Here is a 19096-nt window from a genome sequence, read left to right as displayed (position 1 = left end):
CATAGTCCGTGACCTCTCATGCCGTTGCCGTTTACGCGTTTAGAGTTCACCGGAGAATATGCAGGTACGTGCCGACAACTGTCAAGATGTCCAGTCGCGTACCGGCGACGCGTCTGACATACTGACAACACCACAGGTCGCCACGAGGTCGGGGGTGTTGAGTCATGTCTAGCTTGCAGTGGCATGTCAGAAGACTATTATAGTTCGATACCTCGAATAGCGGGTCACTCAGTCTAATCTTTTGTTGTTACGACGCCTTGTATAGTGCTGCCGTAAGTGCCGTGTGCCTAAGGAGTCTGAAAACATGCTAGGTAAGCTCGCGTAGAACCGTTCAGCAATTGTGGCTTGGACGGGTCGGGCGGCAAAGTGTTCTCCTGAGGTGGTGGAAATAATGTGAAGAAGGCTGTGTTGCGGAAGCAGAGGTCATTGGCAAAGTGATGTTTGAGGCGTCAGGATAAGCACTGGTTAGTGAAGACGACTCCCCGCACAGGCCAAGTCGGCTAGAAAGGGGTCTGGTGCCGATCTCCCACGTCCATCTTTGCTTCAACTCTAGGCTGCCTGTTGTAAAGGACGTTGTTACGACTCACAAGAGACTACGCATTCGAACTGGGTGGGTGGTTTTCTCTACATGTGAGGTTGGATACTTGGTACACAACTCGTTGCCACGATTGTCGCTACCTAGGTACCACAGAGTCGAAATCTCGAAGATGAGTATACGACAAGAAGAACTCTTAACGCTTACTGTGGCGCGCTACATCCCGCCCGACTGATAAGGATAAATCTTACATGACTCGTTGTCAGTTTTGTTCTTCTGGTGAAGGGTATCACTTTGTTGTGTTCACGCGTCCCAAATGGCAATTTTCGTGAGGTTTAACTCACCAAACTCTAAAGAGCCACGATGCTGCTTGATAGCAGGTATGTACTGGAGAACACTGCTCAACCTCCGATGTAGTTTCTATCTATCATCCTACACCATCATACATGCGTGCAGATCTTATTTCGGCTCCCCACCCGGGATCCACTGAGCCGCGCGCGCTTATTATGGGCGTCTTTCCTATATGGAAGTACTCCAGGTTTCGAGGTTCTCTATCACATCCCACAGCCAACACAATTGATCTTTACTCTTCGCGTGCTGTCGATGAAACGCCAACAGTTCGACAGTTCGCACCCGCTACAGTGCATGACGAATCGAAGCCAATCCGCACTATAATCTATGCATTGCTGGGAATAGACATGCTCAGCGAATTCTGATATCGGGGCTGTTTGGATGGTAAGACCAGGACGATTGAGATAATGCTCTTCTCACTGTGGACACGTGTATATCTCCCAAGGTCCGCCACAGAAGTAGCAGAATGAATGACTCTAGTAGCAAGTCATGTAGAAACAACATCAAGAAAGCTCGACCATGTTCATTGCTACCACTTCCATTGCTTGGCTAAATTCAATGAGGAATCACGCGTGTATGTCACTTGGACACAATTTCTTATGTACCTGGCGTTTGCACTGCATACAGATTCTCTCTTTACACCCGATTCAAGTGTTTGTTTCGCTGCTGATATATTCAAGGCGGATGAGAGCCGTGCAGCCAGTATCAGCGTAATAAGCTGGGTTGAGCGTCATGAGCTTCCTCACCATGAGGTCGATTTGTTTAGTGTGTTGCTTCGGAACAATCTTGCCGCAGACATCGAGAGAAGTAAGAACCTTCCAGCACTTGGGGAGAAAGGTGGAGACGCTGTCGAGAGCCATAGTGAAGGGATCGAAGAGGCAGTGCCGACAATAGCTGTAAGCTACGTGTTCACGCTCAAGTGTCAAGATGTCTACGGCCGGTACACCGTCAATACATGCCTCCCAAAATTTGAGGTGCGCTTCTGAGAGTAGTTCTGCGTTGTGGTATGCTTTCTCTCTGGTATTACTCGACGCACTGAGACCAGAAAATGCGCCAGGAGCGATCTAGTACGTGCATATGTCTGTGTAGGGTCCCTTAGCATGTGCCCACTGTTTATCGGGTTCAAGACAATGATCGCGAGTTAGGTTTGAAGCGCAAGTAGAGCCGGGTAGAAAGTCTTAATCATCGGGTTACAAATAGGACAGGGCCAAAGCGAGCTGCTGATCCGCAATTGCTTGCTCCTCTTCTTCGGCAAGCCTTTCGAGCTCGGTGCGGCTCTAGCGTTCAGAGTCAGCTGGCACTCGCACCGTTTTATTTGAGTCGAAAACTGTCGTAGCCGTTCCGGTTCCTGGAGTACAGTGCGCGATATTGGGGTCTCTTCGTCTTCGCGGCAAACCTGTGTGGGCTTGACTGGATTGGGATTCGAAACAGTGCGACCGCATTTGTTGTTCAAATTAGGCCGTCAATGGTTCCATGATCATAGTGGCAGGTATGCTAACATCAGTAGACCTTTACCGCCAAGCTTCTGTTAAACTTGAACACAGCGGCTGCAACTTAGATTTTTCAACTCATGCGCGTACATGGACAAGTGCTCGGCAAGCACCTCAAGCGTATAATTGGACTGAAGTAGAAATAGCTTGCTAGGCAGCCTACGTTTGATGCTGGCTACTTTGAACCCAGCGTGTCACACATGAGACCCAACATGAGATCAATTTTGACGGCATGAGAAGCTCGGATTCTGTCAGATATAGGAGATGACTCGATGTAGTCATGGAGTTGAGTCTCATGGGACGCACATAGCGACAATTCACATCGTTAACGTGCTCGTTACGGCAATCGCTGATTGAGCCACTTGCAAGGGTATCCTCGTCAGTTGTTCTTGCTTATCGTCGATACCTCATAGGTAATTCTGTGTACAAGTTCGGGTTTTAGGCGCAATGACATTGCAAAAGATCCATCACTCCATCGTAGAGAATGACTACCTGAGTACACTCTGAACTGTGACTGGTGCGGCGCACTAGCGCATGACATCACCATGGTCCTTTGCTATCGCCGCGCAATAGGCCTCCCTCTTCCTTCGCACAACAGCTCACGCCACAACCCAACAACCGATACGTCCTGTTCTATACCGCCTCTGGTTGCTTTGCGCTTCGACCCGCGTCAATACTTTCCTCTGAGGCTCCGACCTGCGAACCCAGTGCTGATCTTACAATTAGTGTTTCGTCTCGCCCCACCACGACGTTTCAACGTGCCGTGCGAGAAACATACACGAGCGGGTATCTGTCCATCATTTCATCCGCATTATGTTGCAAACACCCGTTCAAGGTACTATCCTGTCGCTATTTAACCGTCTTGTCATCTCTCAGTGAACATGCTCATGTTCATGTTCACTTCCGGAGCCGGTGCCAGTATCTCAACCCTGGGCTCGAAGACCCGCATCGGATCTTAAGCTGCAGATTCTTTGAAATTGCGGAGGATACCATCAATAGAATTTGCAGCTTTGCGCCGTTACACAATCATCTCCGAGACAGAGCTGCCGCCAGGCCCAATGCATTCGAATAGTCGTTGCAATTCATGTCTTACAAGTAGTACCAGCACTGTTCTAGCAGAGAGAAAACACCAAGATAGACGCATCGATATGCACTGCAATCCCTTGTGTTGGATGGCATCACCAACAATTTGCGAAGGATGGCTAAGAGCCCCTGCAATGCAAAGGAATCTCGCCTTGTCGTAGGTCAAAACAGCACTAAGCCATACTCGGCTCGAACTCCAGGCACCGTACATATCCACCAATCAGCGCCCCGCACGTCAAACCTGTCACTTTTCGACTTGACCCATGGACCTGGTTCTGGTTCCCAAGACTTCTGTTCGTGGCATAGGACCCCATCCTTCGTTCATCTATCCGCCTGTGGCTGCAGACACATAGCGCCCTGACGTTAGGTTCGAGATTGGACCGGTGGTAAACGAAACGGCTAACCATGCAGCGTGCCACATATCCCTCGGCATCACGGCTCAACTCATCTCCTGTGCTGGAGGAGGATATAAGCCTTGGAGCCCGCCAGCTTTTGAAACAGTAACGCAGCTGCGCTGGACATTCTTTCACTACGAGACTTCGTCATTCATTCGTTCTTTTGCTTTTTCAGTCACTCTTTTGTCATATTTGACTAGTCATTCATTCCAAACATCACTACTCGCATCAACATATACACTATGAAGTCCGTAGCTGTCCTCCCTGCCATCTTGGCGCTTGCAAACGCCCACGCCACTTTCCAACAACTCTGGAAGAACGGAAAGGATCTCGAGAGCACTTGTGCCAGGTTGCCACCTTCCAACAGCCCCGTCGAGGATTACACCAGCAATGCTCTCCAATGTCAGTCTCCTGTAGATCTGGTCGGTCATGAATGCTAACAATAGTATAGGCAACGTCAGCCCCGCTCCTGCTGAGGGAAAGTGCGACTTCGAGGCCGGTGACACAGTAACCATCGAGATGCATCAGCACAACACCCGTGACTGCAAAGAGGAAGGCCTCGGTGGTGCTCACTGGGGTCCTGTTCTCGCATACATGTCCAAGGTTGAGGACGCAGCCACCGCCGACGGTTCCAGCGAGTTCTTCAAGGTCTACCAGAACACCTGGGCTAAGAACCCAGATGCCACTCAAGGCGACAACGACTTCTGGGGTACCAAGGACCTCAACTACAACTGTACGTACAAACATGTATAACTCTAGCGGCATGTCTAATATCTCTGCAGGCGGAAAGCTCGACTTCACCATTCCCAAGAACATCGCTCCTGGTGACTACCTTCTCCGTGCTGAGGCAATCGCCCTACACGCTGCAGGCCCAGCCGGTGGTGCTCAGCACTACATGACTTGCTACCAGCTTACTGTCACTGGTAGCGGAACTCTCGAGCCTAAGGGTGTCACCTTCCCTGAGGCCTACTCAAAGACTGGCCCCGGTCTTGGTTTCTCAATTCACGCCGACCTCGACTCATACCCCGCCCCTGGCCCTGAGCTGATCGCTGGCGGCACTGAGGCTACTCCTCAGCTCCTCACTTTCGGCGAGCTCGCTGGTGCCCCTGCCGCCACCGCTACCGGGGGTGCCGCTGAGACCCCCGCTGCTTCCACTCCGGTTTCCGTCGCTGCCTCTTCTACTGCTGCTCCTGCTACCAGCAGCGCCGCTGTTGAGGCTGAGCCTTCTTCCGCTGCACCAGTTGAGGTGTCTTCTGCTGTTGAGAGCTCCGCAGCTGTCACCTCTGTCGCCATTTCGTCTGCGGCTGCCCCTGTCGAGTCTGAGGTTGTCTCTACCCCTACTCCTGAGGTCTCCAGCGTTGTTGCTCCCTTCCCTGTAGCAAACAGCACCTCCTCTATGCTTCCCGGCACCGCATCCCCCGTCGTCACTTCCAGCGTTGTCGTTGCTCCCACAACTATGCTTACCGCTGTCCGTCCTACCCAGACCGCCGAAGCTTCCGGTCCCATCAAGGAGTACTACCAGTGCGGTGGCCAGGGCTTCAAGGGTACCGGCGAGTGTGCCGAGGGTCTTGAGTGCAAGGAGTGGAACCCATGGTACTCTCAGTGCGTCAAGCCTGAGGCTACCAAGCCCGGTCCTTCCAAGGGTCCTATGCCTTCCTCCGCTGCTGCTTCCAAGCCTACTGCCACCGCCGTGTCCCCCAAGCCTTCCGCTGAAGCCCCTAAGCCCTCTGCCGCTAAGCCTACTTCCGCCGCTGCCGCCGAGGCTAAGCCTACCTCTGTAGCACCCGTCGCTACTGAGCCCTCAAAGCCTGCTGCTTCATCTGCACCTGCTGCCGGTGCTGGTGAGAAGACATACACCCTCGAGACCTTCATTGCTTTCCTTGAGCAAGAGGCTGGTAGCGAGTCTGCTGCCAAGATCCGCCGTATGATTGAGGCCCTTCAGTAAACGATTCCGCATCATGTGCGATGATCCTTTTGTACATATACTTCTCCTAGAAGGGGAACTTCGATTCTTGTAGCGATGTTTTTTGGAATGATACTTGTCCACTTCACATTTAGTTTTTCACTTCGTGATTTATTATGACCTGAATCATGATGGCTACTGGCAGTTTGTCCAGAGGGGATAAACCCCCTCTGCAACGATTTCGATAAAATCTGCATTGTTCATGATGGGGCACGCTAATGCTCTCAGTGGCCGTCTTAGTATTTTCGAACGTGCTTGACATATTTATTCGTCCACCTTGACACTTGGCACTTCATCGTATCAAGATCTACATCTTCGCAGTCTATCATCCCCTCTGTCGCTCACTCGACATTGCCTGTATTACCAGGACTTTGTCAGCACGTGATGAATGTGGTGAGTGAGGTAGGCACATAAGTATTGCACTCCTCACTGGCAGATACCATGTGAGTACGAAAGCTTATGCATATTGTACAAAGTTAAACCTGGCATAGCTTTGATCATAGGTGAGGTCGGTGCCAAAGCCCTAGTGTATCGTGGACATGGTGGCGAGGGAGAAGGCCTGCACAATGCTGACAGGAAAAAATAAGCTGCGTTTTGAGGCAGTTACGTAAACAGTTTGAGAACGACCGAGAACCCTTGTACTTCCAAAGATCGTGTTTTAAAGCCATGTTTGTCAGGTTCTCTTCGATGAAGAGTTTCGACACCAGAGATGATTGGTGAGTGTAGGTGAAAAAGCGGCGTAATTCAAGTGAACATGAAGGATATTTGAAGTAGTTGTGAACATATCATTACATTAGTGAAAGTGCGAATCCTTGCGCCACATGCTGTCACGTTGCGCGAAGGCGCCCATGTAAAACAAAATCTAGGACCATTTCGTGGTCTGACTCCCAAACACCGTGCCAACCAAGTCGTTATCATGGCTTCGTAATGCCTTCTCTTGTGTGACTCACACCCTGAACTTCGCACTCATCATCTTCGTGAACCTTGCATTGAAAGCCTGCCTCTTCTTGCTTGCACTGCTACTAGGAATCAGGATCGAGCAATCTTGGAGCTTACTCGCATCGCTCCCAATCACAGCAAACCGGTTCCACGCTCCTGTGAAAGCGCTGGACCAAGCATCGGCGTCATCGGCGAAGGAAGACCATGTCTTTGCTGTCTGTAGAGATAATCAGTATCATATTAGAGGCAAGGATAAGTCATGGTCAAAACATACCTGAGACGAGTTGGAGAGAAGAACATCGCTTTGCAGACTGTATGGCGCCGTGCCATCCTTGGTCTCCTTGTAGAAGGTATTGTCGTACGTGCTAGGTGTCGAGTCCAGACTCTTGCCAGCTTGTGATGGGTCGTCGTTGAACTGTAGTGCTACACTATGTGTGCCCATGAGTGCAACAACATCATCGGCCGAGAAACCTTTCGCACTGAACGCTCCCAAGATGCTGCTTAAGGTACCACGGCTGCTCGGTACACTCCCAACGGCTGCGGCCTTGGAGCTGTCCTTGCGGCCGACCAATGCTTGAACCCTAGGGCCGAGTGGACACGCAGAGATTGCTGTTGCTGCGGCAAATTGGATCATGTCGGCTGCACCGACGTTGTACTTATCGCTCCAGCGTTTTAACTTCTTGCAAATAGCAGAGAGGCCGGCGTTTTCGGATCTCGAGCATTCGTCCGTGAGGATTAGACTACCATCACAGCCGTTGTTGATGCAGTCATGGAAGGGCGCGCGGATGGCTCCGTGAGCATCAGCACCACAGCCAGCAAAGTCAGACTGAAGTTCGGAGGCGACATCCAACCACACGGACGGGCATTTGAATGATGAGCGAGGCCAGATATCGAAGGCCGAAGTTGACGATGCCGCCAGGGCAATGAGGATAATGGCGAAGGAACGCATGTTGGCGCAGTGGTGAGATTTGCTGTATGTAGTCTTGTGTCGATGACTGGCAAACCCCAAAGGTGTTGACGATGAACTCCAATGATATATGGGCAAGGCTGTTCAGTTCAAAAGAAAGAATGACGAAACCGAGACTGACTGCTGAAACCTACAAAACCAAAAGCTGGGAAACGTGAGAAACTTGAAAGAAATATATACTTCAGAGTCCAACGTTGGCCGCTCAACGGTCTGATGAGAGTTGGGCTAAATTACGGTTAGAACGATGGCCATGATAGCCACACTGACGGTTCCGTGCAAACTGTCGAAAAATCGATTACACTAAACAGCGATCTTACCCACCTAAACTCCGCAATTGCTCATCCATATGCATCCCTTATTCCCATTCTGACCGGATTCAGCTCATACCCACTTTCACCTTCTGACCATTCCGGCCCACGGTATTGGCGGGTTTGGATGGAGTAAACCGTTGACAGTCTGGCGCTTGATGCGATTTGTCGTCTAGTATCGCGCATCGTGGCACGTTTGTAGTCGCTACTATTGAACTAGAGCAAGTCTCAGACCCTGACAGGCGCTACGAGGCTTATGTTCAGCGGTCGCGCTGACAAGTGGCTTGAACTTTGGCGGTCGTGGAACGCTGATCTTGGCTGTTTGCTGAGTTGCTGTCGGAGGTCAAAATGCCCGACGTGAGATCGACAGCATCGACGCAAGGATGATCCATAACTAGTTTCCAGAAGCAGTACAACAGTCGCAGAGTCTGCTCGGACTTCAGCGTGGAGAGCCGACTTGATTTTGTCGTGTCGTGTCGTGTGAGTGTGGTGAGACTGTGCATGGGTGAGGTCAAGACTGAGGGTTGTCGCCGTCTAGGCGTGAAATTCCACGAAAGTTTCAATGGTTTCCAAGACGTCAGGGTCCGCTGTTCATGCTTCCTTAATTAGACTGACGTTTCAAACAGCAAGTACATGGCGTGATGCAGACCCTAACCCTTCATGCAAAGCAATATAATCAGACCCAGGAAATCGAGCAGCTGGTTCCCCAGAGCTTGGTACTGTGCCACCTGCGCAAACACCAGCCAGATGCAGGCCAGATGCGGCGCCGGCAACGCCTTGGTGTTCCGGTCAGCGCTACCCCACTACCCACTCTCCGATGCAATGCAGGCAATCGCTGAATCTAGCATGCATGCGCGACTGGACGGAATTATGGAAGCAATGCAGATCCGTGTCAAATCAAGCTTTCGCGTCGTTGCAGTGGCGTTGTGGAGAATAGCCATATCTGTAACATTTTGCATTAGTCTGTCGAAATTCACCGGTTCTCAACTTGTTGAACGATTGGAGAAGACGTCGAGTGAACTGTTCGAAAGGAGATTGCCATTTTGCGTGTGCGGTGTCTTTGAAAAACATGGAAAATCACGCTGCATGTGTGAATTGTCAAGTTGCTCTATGCTTCTTTTTCTAGTGTTCATTGGTCGAGATCATCGTGAAATATGCACGTACAGTCATCCAAGGATGGTTGACACCACCGCACTGCCTGTCAGGCTTCTATATCAGCCCACGAAGACGATTGAAGATGAACTCAGATGTTCGAAGCTTAACCCTCAGTCTTATGCCAAGTGGCCTGGGCAAAGTATCCGTGTCATATAGACCAGGTCAGTGTCCATTCCAGCTATCTTCCTACTACACACTGTCCCCTCCGTGAGCCATCTTCTGTCTTTTTGGGGGTGCTCCGCCTCCATTTGCGACACGGAGAATCTGCCAATCGCTCGTGTCTACTTCGATGATGCTTGTTTCGACATTCGTCTCTCTGGCGTCTCTAATCGCATGAGCTCTCTCCATATCTTCGATCTTGGAATCCATCTCTCTCTCCATGGTCTCGACGGTCTTCTTCAGCAACTCGTTTCCAGATGTACCAAGAAAGTTGGGTCATCGGAGCGAAGAGAAGAGCCGAGCCCACATGACGGTTGTAGATGGTAAAGTCGATAAGCACTCCACGATGGAGTGATAGGCGGACCAGCGGGTCTCACTTGGTGACGTCCACGGAATTGGCCTGAAGTTGTCGTAAAATAGACGAATATCGGCCTTTGACTGAATAACACCGTGAATCCCTCAGTTGATATCCTCAATCACGTCTTGACAAACAACAGGGAGCAGGTGATACAGCGTGCGCTGGCAATCATAGATGAACAATTCATCCACTGGGTACCGTGATATTGAGCCGTTCGCGCAGGTTGACCGACAAGCCCACGACATGATGGGGACCAACGGAGCTGCTGTTCTCAGGGGCTAGCGTATCTGCCGGGGTGTCATAGATGGCGATAATTTCTTCCAACATACCGGCCATGTCACGATTCTCCCGTCGTACGTCTAAGCGTTGGATTGGGTGGTTTTCTTCAGACAACGAGCTCAGCCGTAGATGTTCAAGCTTTTTGCACTCTTTTAGAGCGTGTAATATCGACGACCAAGTACCGGTAACGAGACGAAGATCAGAGAAGAGGGCTCGTCGTAGCGTCGCTGAATGACTGCTGATCATGGAAGCTAGATCGTCTGCGTGCAATGCGCAGAACATGAGTTGGAACACTTGGAGATTGGGACATGTGCAGGAAGAGGCTAAGCTTCGGAATGCAGATGCGACATAAGCACTGCGATCTAGACTCAAAGTCAGATTTCTCAGCTTTGGTGCTGTGGTAACAATGCTTGCAATCCATTTCTGCCAGCCAGGTACCTGAGAAACGTCGTCGTAGATGGTCAAGACAGAGATTGTGAGAGTGTGGAGATGCGAAAAGCGATGACACAACGCATGAAGAGATTGTGCGGGTACATTGAGCACCGAAAACGGTAGGGTGGCTTCTTTGTGTAGAGCGGTTCCACGTCTGCATTTAGCCATGCGAAATTCGAGCAGACGAACATCGGTCTGGACGATAGCATCGACGACAACTTGAAAGCACCTGCTACGAAACAAGCGGTCGTCTTCAGAGATGAGGCGGCGGCATGCAGCCGGCTGGTCATTTCTCGGATAAAAGTGAACAGCCTCCAAGTTGGTGAAGCCTCGCAACGCTTTAACAAGGCTATCGTAGAGCCGTGTCGGATAACTGCTTTCCAGAACATATTTCAACGTAGTTGCCTCGTCATGGACATGTCTGTCTTGGATGCCAGGCACCCTGGGAAATCGTTTGGGTGGAGGGAATCTGCCCACGCGGCTGATAGCAGCGAGCGTGTGATAGTCACTGGAGGTCAGAAGCTGGATCTGCAGGACTTTGACAGCACCCCGAAGATTTTCACACCGTGACACATTGACGAGACGACCAAGGGAGGGCGAGCCGAGGGTAGTCTTTAGTCGGGAGAAGGCGCATTCTACAAAGAGTAGATGAATCAGGAAACGCAGCCTCTGGGAAGTCAGACGGAGGTTCTTGCAGGACAGTAGTTCCAGACTGGCAGCAACGAGCTCGAACAGCTCCACAGGGAGACGTTCTATCTGTGAAGTCATAACGACATGGTGATGGAGAGAGATGGACAGATGTGATGTGATGTGAGGATAGCGCGGTGCATGGGTGATGGGTGGCACATGCAATGAGCGCACGGGCCAGGAACCACTCCTAAGAATCATGACAGCGCTGGCCCCCCGCAGCGGCCCACGACCTCAGCTACAACGACGGAAGCGACGCTTCCTGCAAGTAAATAGCCTTCTCGCCTGTCTTTCTTCCCGCATCACCTCACTCTCTCGTACTTTGCATTCTCCATCGCGGTTGCATTCGCGTGCGTGTGCTGAAGACGGGCCACGACTCAGCGGAGCCTGACAAAGACTGTCCGTCATGGATTCGATGCGCAGCCTCAACAAGTCACTGCCCAAGACAAGACGGCAACCCGATGTGCACCAGTCGTTCCGGACGGCGGCGTTAAACGTCACCAACCTGTATAAGTCGGCGCTTGCCGACCTCGACAGGGCCCGCACCGACGGCTACCAAGAAGCTCTTGACGACCTGCTCGCGATTCTGGACAAGGAGAACATGGGCCTGGGCGACGGAGAGGGCTGGCGGATACGGCAGTGGGCGACAGAGCGGCTGGATGGAAGCCTGCCCAAGCAGTCGAGCAGCGACAGCGACGAAGAGTACCTCGACAGCAACCGTGCCAGGAGCTCCTCGCCCATCATGGACCGCAACCCCGGCATGGAAGACTCAGGCACGCTGGATCCGCCAACGGCTACGGAGCAACGATGCGACTCGGCGCCTCCCCTTCAGATGGAAGCCTCGACCACAGAGGCTGACATGTCGCCGCTACACCACGTCTTCGAATTCTCTGCTGCCCAAGCCTTCCCGTCCGAACCACCAAACGAAACCGCCTCGGCCGACATGTCCGCTGCCGCTCGCCGTGCCTTCTCTGCGCCCCGCCGTCCCTCGAACCGCTCGTCCACCCGGAACCTCCAACGATCCGCCGCTCAGAACCTCTTCCAACTAGGCACAGGCGCAGGCCAAAAGAGACGATTGATGAACGACTTCTTCAACGTCGATGGCTCCAACGACCGACGAGACGGCTCGTCAGGCGGCGGACCCAAGCGCGGACGCATGTCATAGCATACAAATCTCCAAGCCTGAGAGGCCACTCGTCCGACTCCAGGCAATGACACGAACGACGCTTCGACGAATCACGACTACCTGCATCATACCCAGACGGCGCATAGGGCTAGTGGATCATTTTTCATACGCATTGGGGGAGGCTTAATAGACGCATCCTGTGGTGTTCATTGCTTTTGGATCTATATACCTTTCTTTTCCTTCTCTACGGGGCGGGACATCATTTAGTGGTGTGCAAGTAGATAGCAAGAGAGAGCTTTTTTTTTGTGAAGGAGATGGTATCAATAATATTGTTCTAGGTCCTCAGTTCTCTTTTTGTTCTGTGGAATTCCAACACGTTACATGCCGTGCCTCATCTAGTTCATGCTGCAGCCATCCTGTCATGAGAACCACCGATAGACTCCCAGGCCCACCATGACAGCGCTTGTCCCCGTTATAGCGATACCTCTGCTCCTCATGCCGAACATGCTTTTGCTGGCTCGTATCGCCGCTTCATTGGCCTTGATTTGCGAATGACCCGAGACATAGGTAAAGGCGCCGAGGCCAAGGAACGTTGCGCTTCCTGTGTGTGTATTAGTACTGGGTCAGGTAGCTCATATCGACGAGAGAGTGCAGTACCAACTATGCGGCAGGGCGTGCAATCCTCGAATTGCGCTCTGTCATTCTTGAGGGCTTCTTGAAAGGTCGGAGGAGATGGCGGTTGCAGTGCCATTGCCGTCACTGCCGAGACGTGTCCTAGAGATCTAACCAAGACCCTGACTGTATCGTATAAAGGTCTTGCGACGACAAGTTTGGACGACATGGCTCTAGCCGCCGCCATGCAGGGATCGTCTAGCCCCGGAAGCTCCCCGCCAAAACTGCCCCACGACGCGAACCTCACGTCCTCGCACGCGCATGGCTCGCAGCTGACACTCTCACACCATGAGCGCAATAGAAGCTCTCTACATCTTTGATGAGCACAAGTAGGATCACGCTGCTGCAGTCATCACGTGTTTCATCGCTAATGTCGCTAGCACCCCGCTCCTCGAACACACGTACCTCAATCGCCCACCACCATCTTCTGTCCTACTGCCTCTCTACCTCGCACATCCCGCCCCAAGACCCCCGCTAATATATCTACCCAACACCAACCCACCGACGCTGCTATACAGCATAATACAAGACCAGCTTCTGTTCCTGTGCCCGGCATCAGCTGATACCGACCCTCTCGCCGTTCTCACCCTCCTCCACCGCCTCACCGACGTACTTGAGGACTTCCTGGGTTCGCCACTGCTAGCGAGCAAGATCGAAGGAAACTATGATGTCGTCGCACAACTACTTAGTGAGATGGTCGATGGCGGCATCATCGCCAACACCGAGCCCAACGCACTGAGAGACGTCGTTGAAGCTCCGAATCTACTCAAGAGCCTTTTAGGAGGGGTTGGATTACCATCTTCAACACCAAGCTCGCTCACACCATCTTCTGCTGGAGCGTTTGGTCTAGGGGGTGGGAGACCGAGTCCGCGATTGGGTCCCTCGCCAGCCTCAAGTCAGACAGGCTCACCGGTACCGTGGAGAAGAGCCAATGTCAGGCACACGAGCAATGAGATGTATGTGGACATTGTGGAAACACTCGAAGTCACCCTGTCGCCATCTGGCCGTCCTTTGGCTGCAGTGGCAAATGGTACCATCGCTTTCACTGCCAAGGTCTCGGGAATTCCAGATCTCATACTACACTTGGGATGCGCAGGTGGCATACAAAACGCTGTCTCGCTTCCCGTCTTCCACCCTTGCGTCAGGCTCAATCAATGGAAAGCGAGACCAGGTGAACTGTCATTCGTCCCGCCAGATGGTCGCTTCGTGCTCGCCGGATACGAAGTCGATCTACTAGGTTCCGCAGCATTGGATGCCTTTTCTACCGAGAAGAGCGCCAAGAGTGCGAATCCAAAACTCAACATACCTGCTACGGTATCCGTTAACCCCTCCCTTGGGCCAAGCGGCACAGACTTCGAGGTCAAACTCCAACTCAACCCACGCTTCAGCGGAAACAAACCCTCTCAGCCCAGCGCCGCAAAGGCTAGCCTGAGCCGCACATCCTCCACAGGAACGACGTCTGCTCCTGCTATCGAAGAAATGACCATTCACATTCCTCTCCCAGCGTCTGTCAGAAACGTCGCCGATCTTCGTCTCGCACGCGGAACAGGAGATGCAGGCTACGCCCCTGGCGACAGGGCAATAGAATGGCGTATAAGTAGTCGTGAAATAAGCAACCTCATGTCTCAAGACCGGGGTGGAGGAATTGGAGCCACAGCCACGCTACGCGGGACTGTTATTGGCCAGGATGACCCATCTGCGGAAGATGCTTTGGATGCCGGTGGACCGGTTTCGTTTGCAACATCAACATACGATTATGATGACGACCAGAATACGCAGATATCTTTGCCTGCGGCCTCGTCTTCTAACGCGCCGAGGCCGGATAGCGACGCCAAGATCAAGCAGGCAAACAAAGTCCTCATGCCAAGCTGTGCGACCATCAGCTTTTCCGTCAAAGGTTGGTTGCCGAGTGGAATACGCGTGGAGAGCTTGAACGTGGACCAAAAGAAGAGTAAAGGTCTGGGTAGTGGTGTAACTCCGTACAAGGGTGTCAAGTATCTATGTGTCAGCCGAAAAGGTGTAGAATGTAGATGCTAGATGCATCCGTCAGGTTGCGAAAGGTTGGCAAAAGAAAGCAGACCCCCAACCAAACGCTTCCACAGACTCTTCCTGGTGATTCAGTTGTACATGTGAGGTGTTTGTTGATTTCATCGATGGCATTGTAAACTACGCTACCTGACACTCGTCGATTGCGTTGAAGATGTCTCCAGACCTCAAATGTCCAGAGACGTATACCACTCTATCAATGAAACAAGTTGTCGATCTATATATCCATTTTTTGCTGTAGATGCAAAGACCTACAACCTGGACAAAGCTCCCGCTCGAACGCATTTGGACTGTACCAGCGTCGTGAAAGCCATTAGACAGTCTTCTCTTTTCTAGCATACTCCAGCCATCCCTCGGAAGTATGGTGTCATACCACAGTGTTAGTCTACTGGAGGATGGTGAATAGCGCCTCCTCAGCCGCTGGAGCAACCGGCTTGTTTCCAGGCGCAGGCTGTACAACATCCGGCAAAGACTTTTCAGCGTCACCACTTTTACGGCCCTTTCCGCTGCTGCGGTCGTTACTACCACCGCGCGCACTGCCTTCGTGAGACATCCAGGTCTTGCGCGGACGACCAGTCAAACGCTTTTCAATCTTATCCACCTTGTCTTTTAGAAGCGCGTACTTGGCTAACAGCTTCTCCAATTCTGCAGCGCCCTTGTCATTTCCAACCTTCTTTCGATTAACCAAGTTGTTGGTTAGACAGTCAAAAATCGGGTCATTATCCGGGTAAGCCAATTGGCAGACAAGATCCATGAATTCGGGCGATATATCTTCAGCGCGGATACGGTCACAGAACTGCTTAGTGAACTGGGCAACGTACATGTTGTTCAGTCCTAGAACACGGGCAGCGTGACAGATCTTGAGGTTCTTCTTGTCATGGACATGCTCAGTCTGGAACTTCAAAGAGTAGATCCTGCTTTGGTAGGTCATCTCGTCCATCCACTTGAGGTGCGCCGTCGCAGAGTCTACGTCCATCGAGTCGGCGGGAAGGATCCAGGAGGTGGCTTCAGGTCGTCTGGTGAAGTACTCAAGAGCCTTGAACGAGCACTGCATCAAGACGTACTTGGTGACAGTAGCCAGCTTGACATCACCGAGCTTAACAACAACTTCAGGACCGTTGCCAAAGAGCACGCGCTTGCTATGCGGCATGTGACGGATGTCAGTCGAGTAGTCAAACTCGGGCATGGCGCCGGTCTTGTCGCGTGCCTGCTTGGAAGATTGGCCCCAGGGTGTCGTGTGACCGTTCTTCTCGATCATAGTTGATGATGGACGTACACTCTTCGTGGTAGGTGGTGCGGTGGACTTCTTCCCATACTTAGACATATCTATAGGAAAGGTCAAGGTCTTGGGCTTCGGGGCTGACGGAACGATTTTCAGCATGTTCTTCGTTACGAATGTCGGGAATTCAGACTCGCCGAACGAAGGGCCACAACTCTTCTTCGTTGGAACAGCGTCAACGGACTCTCCAGTAGTGGTCGCTTCAGTCTCCTGCTCCTTAATCTTTCTAGTCTCCCCATCCCTGGGGGGATCAACGATCTCGAAGCTATCCGAAGCCTCAGAGAAGGTCTCATCGACCTCGTTTTCCACCTCAGTAATGCCGTCAGTCCCATCTATCTTGGTGCTTTCTAATTCTTTGTCCTCAAGTTCGTCTTCGGTGATCAACTCAGAATCGTTTGTTGGCACAGGGACAAGCGCAGCTGACTCCTGCTCAAGGCTGCGAACGGTCACAGCCTTCTCCTCCAGCTCAACTTGCAGCTTCTTGATCTGGCTGTCCTTCTCGTGAGCCTCGCGCAGCAGCTTTTGGTTCTGAAGGAGTCGATCGCTGTTCTCTTTCTTTAGTAATGTGATCTTGCTGTCTTTCTCTTGGACCTCCGCCTCTAGGTCACTAATATGATGGTCCTTATCTTGAACCGCACCTTCCAACTCTGCAACTCGAAGAGTCTTCGTGATTACCACCGCCTCTAGTTCTTTCACGCGCTCCTGTTTCAGAACGACGGTGGTCTCGAGTGTGGCGACCTTCGGGTCCTGGCTCATAAACTCCGCGATGAAATTGTTGTCGTCATCATCATCAGCCCAGTCAGCCTTTCTGCTACCGGTGGCTACAGCGGGTTTTGCAGAGAAGTCACTTGTGATGTGCCCATTGGAAATGCCCTTGAGCACGAGACCCTTCTTCTGCTGAGGGCCTGGTCTGGGCTTCGGTGGCGCCTCTGCAATCTTAGGATTCGGAGACTCGGCAGACTTGATCTTGTTATTGCCAGCAGCCCAGAAGGAAGGAGCTGTCGCCATCTTTCGCGTTCGCTCGGGGGTGGAAGGAGAGGGGTCGTTGAACTGCAGTTCACAAGTGTTGTCGGAGAGGTGAGAGAGCAAAGATGGCTTTCTAAAAGTTAGATTGCCAAAATAAGGCACAAGTGGCGAGAGTCGCGGGGCTGCTCTGGCGTTGACGAAGTGTGAGTCGTGACAGAAGAGTTGAGAAGCGAGTGTCTGTGGAGCGTGAGAGGGAGAGGAGAGACTGTTTATGTATTGGGAAGCGTGCGACTAGCAAAATTGGAGTGTGTGTGAATGTAGAAGTGTGCGACTCCGAGCTTTTCGTGGCGTCGAGGCGAGTGAAGGGAAGGAAAGTGCGCCACACGAACAAGATCCCTTAGAGAGTAGGGGTGATCAAACCTTCAGAAGTCCACCTAAGTTTCACTACACAGGCAGGTGCACATTGCACCACACTCACCAATCGCTACCTCTCATAGGCAAAGTGCGGTAACGATGTGGGTGCCTACACTGTCATCTTAGATGACAGCTTTCTAATAGGACGACAAAATGGAGAGACGCAGCTGCCATGTGGCTACCCAGTCAGGTTACGACACCGCTCAGTTCCAAAGGATCTCTGAATCCGATCAGACTTCTAGCTTCTACTGAAGGACAGAGTACTACTGTACACATACCACTTGCGGTGTGAACTACTGGCTGCAGTCCAAGGCTATCTTTCCAGTATGGTGATATCCTTCCAAGGTTGTCTCAAAGGACCCTGATATGCCTGTCTACCATCTCGTTCCAGAAGGTTTATTGTCCTTGGGCTCACGGATACGTCTTTGGAGTCTGCATATGTGATGGCAATGTTCTGATGCGCTTGCCGTACCTAGGGGATAACGTAGCATTCATCAACGGACGCGTCCTCGCTCTAGTCATACGCCAGCAGGCCTTTGTTACGACACACTAACAGAGATGGGAGCATTAGTCGCCTTTCTTTCCTCTCGAAAACATGCATAAGATGCAATGAGTATTAGATTCGAAAGCTGGTTGGGGAAAGGGCGACGATTTCAGCCCTGCAATCCCCGCATCCGAAGTCCGAACTATGTTAGCCAATAGGAGTTGAAGGAGGTCTACATATACCTACTGTACGTATCTCCTGCATTGATCCGACTGCGTCTATAAGACCGCATCATGTCTCTTTTCGCATCTAAAGCTCTGCAGTGGCACTACTTTAAGCAAAACTATCTTGGTTATCAACTCGATCGCCTACCATGACGACACAAGTCCGCAACCTCTTCCACCACCTACCTCCACCAGCGGAATGTCTTGCGCTTTTCATCGCAACCCTCGAAATTGTGCCGTTTGGTATAATAGGCCTACGTGATCCTTCCTTCTTCGCAGACGGCTACGGTCTGCCCATTTCAAGCGAGTCCGACACGTCACCTGCATCCGTAAAACGTTCCGGCAACAATCAAAGCACGTACGAAGAAGATCAAAAGACAAAAAAAGCTCTAGTCGCGGCTATAGCAGCACGCAATGTTCAAAATGGCGTTCTTCTGGCAGTTTTCGGGCTGGTGCTGCGAGACAGGAGGAGTTTAGGTGTCGCAGTAATGGCAGGATTAGTTGCAACTGTCGCGGATTCGATAATTGTCAGCGCGTATGGAGCGAAAGACAAGATTGCAGGTCATTACGTTGGTGTTTTCAACAGCTTGGCGATTGGAGGGAGCTTGCTATACTGGGGCAGAAATGATCCGCTGTGGTAGATGTGTCGATTGGATGCGCACAAGGAATAGAAGGAATGGACTGCACATGACGAAAAGACAGCAGGAGCAGGGGCGAGTCATCGATGAGCAGCTTGGTACAGACATGAATCGCGAACCTTTCCTGTGTCGGACTAGCGTTCACG

At 51.8% G+C, this 19096-nt stretch overlaps 9 protein-coding genes across 9 annotated transcripts; 4 read left to right on the top strand and 5 right to left on the bottom strand.

Moving 5' to 3' along the window:
* Window positions 1-1533: 1533 nt before the first annotated feature.
* On the bottom strand, window positions 1534-1746 carry AA0111_g10363 (hypothetical protein; the record flags this gene model as incomplete). The annotated part of the gene is made up of 1 exon (XM_028644104.1): window positions 1534-1746. One exon carries the CDS (start codon window positions 1744-1746, stop codon window positions 1534-1536), a length of 213 nt encoding a protein of 70 aa, XP_028502058.1.
* A 2350-nt stretch (window positions 1747-4096) lies between these two features.
* On the top strand, window positions 4097-5799 carry AA0111_g10362 (hypothetical protein; the record flags this gene model as incomplete). Its single annotated transcript, XM_028644103.1, has 3 exons — window positions 4097-4256; window positions 4306-4587; window positions 4637-5799. The coding sequence occupies 3 exons, from the start codon at window positions 4097-4099 to the stop codon at window positions 5797-5799; spliced, it is 1605 nt and encodes a 534-aa protein (XP_028502059.1).
* A 964-nt stretch (window positions 5800-6763) lies between these two features.
* AA0111_g10361 (hypothetical protein) lies at window positions 6764-7705 on the bottom strand (the record flags this gene model as incomplete). Its single annotated transcript, XM_028644102.1, has 2 exons — window positions 6764-6973; window positions 7031-7705. 2 exons carry the CDS (start codon window positions 7703-7705, stop codon window positions 6764-6766), a joined length of 885 nt encoding a protein of 294 aa, XP_028502060.1.
* Window positions 7706-9886: 2181 nt separating this feature from the next.
* AA0111_g10360 (hypothetical protein) lies at window positions 9887-11182 on the bottom strand (the record flags this gene model as incomplete). Its single annotated transcript, XM_028644101.1, has 1 exon — window positions 9887-11182. One exon carries the CDS (start codon window positions 11180-11182, stop codon window positions 9887-9889), a length of 1296 nt encoding a protein of 431 aa, XP_028502061.1.
* A 325-nt stretch (window positions 11183-11507) lies between these two features.
* Window positions 11508-12266, top strand: AA0111_g10359 (hypothetical protein; the record flags this gene model as incomplete). Its single annotated transcript, XM_028644099.1, has 1 exon — window positions 11508-12266. The coding sequence occupies one exon, from the start codon at window positions 11508-11510 to the stop codon at window positions 12264-12266; it is 759 nt and encodes a 252-aa protein (XP_028502083.1).
* A 380-nt stretch (window positions 12267-12646) lies between these two features.
* On the bottom strand, window positions 12647-12978 carry AA0111_g10358 (hypothetical protein; the record flags this gene model as incomplete). Its single annotated transcript, XM_028644098.1, has 2 exons — window positions 12647-12828; window positions 12885-12978. 2 exons carry the CDS (start codon window positions 12976-12978, stop codon window positions 12647-12649), a joined length of 276 nt encoding a protein of 91 aa, XP_028502082.1.
* A 209-nt stretch (window positions 12979-13187) lies between these two features.
* Window positions 13188-14936, top strand: AA0111_g10357 (hypothetical protein; the record flags this gene model as incomplete). The annotated part of the gene is made up of 2 exons (XM_028644097.1): window positions 13188-13228; window positions 13280-14936. The coding sequence occupies 2 exons, from the start codon at window positions 13188-13190 to the stop codon at window positions 14934-14936; spliced, it is 1698 nt and encodes a 565-aa protein (XP_028502123.1).
* Window positions 14937-15330: 394 nt separating this feature from the next.
* AA0111_g10356 (hypothetical protein) lies at window positions 15331-17232 on the bottom strand (the record flags this gene model as incomplete). Its single annotated transcript, XM_028644096.1, has 1 exon — window positions 15331-17232. One exon carries the CDS (start codon window positions 17230-17232, stop codon window positions 15331-15333), a length of 1902 nt encoding a protein of 633 aa, XP_028502122.1.
* A 1229-nt stretch (window positions 17233-18461) lies between these two features.
* Window positions 18462-18953, top strand: AA0111_g10355 (hypothetical protein; the record flags this gene model as incomplete). Its single annotated transcript, XM_028644095.1, has 1 exon — window positions 18462-18953. One exon carries the CDS (start codon window positions 18462-18464, stop codon window positions 18951-18953), a length of 492 nt encoding a protein of 163 aa, XP_028502050.1.
* Window positions 18954-19096: the final 143 nt, after the last annotated feature.

The sequence above is a fragment of the Alternaria arborescens genome (genome assembly GCF_004154835.1).
Source record: "Alternaria arborescens strain FERA 675 chromosome Unknown contig_34, whole genome shotgun sequence".
Lineage (NCBI taxonomy): Eukaryota > Fungi > Ascomycota > Dothideomycetes > Pleosporales > Pleosporaceae > Alternaria > Alternaria arborescens.
Note: the sequence above shows the minus strand (reverse complement) of the source record. Positions and strands in the feature narration are given on the sequence as shown.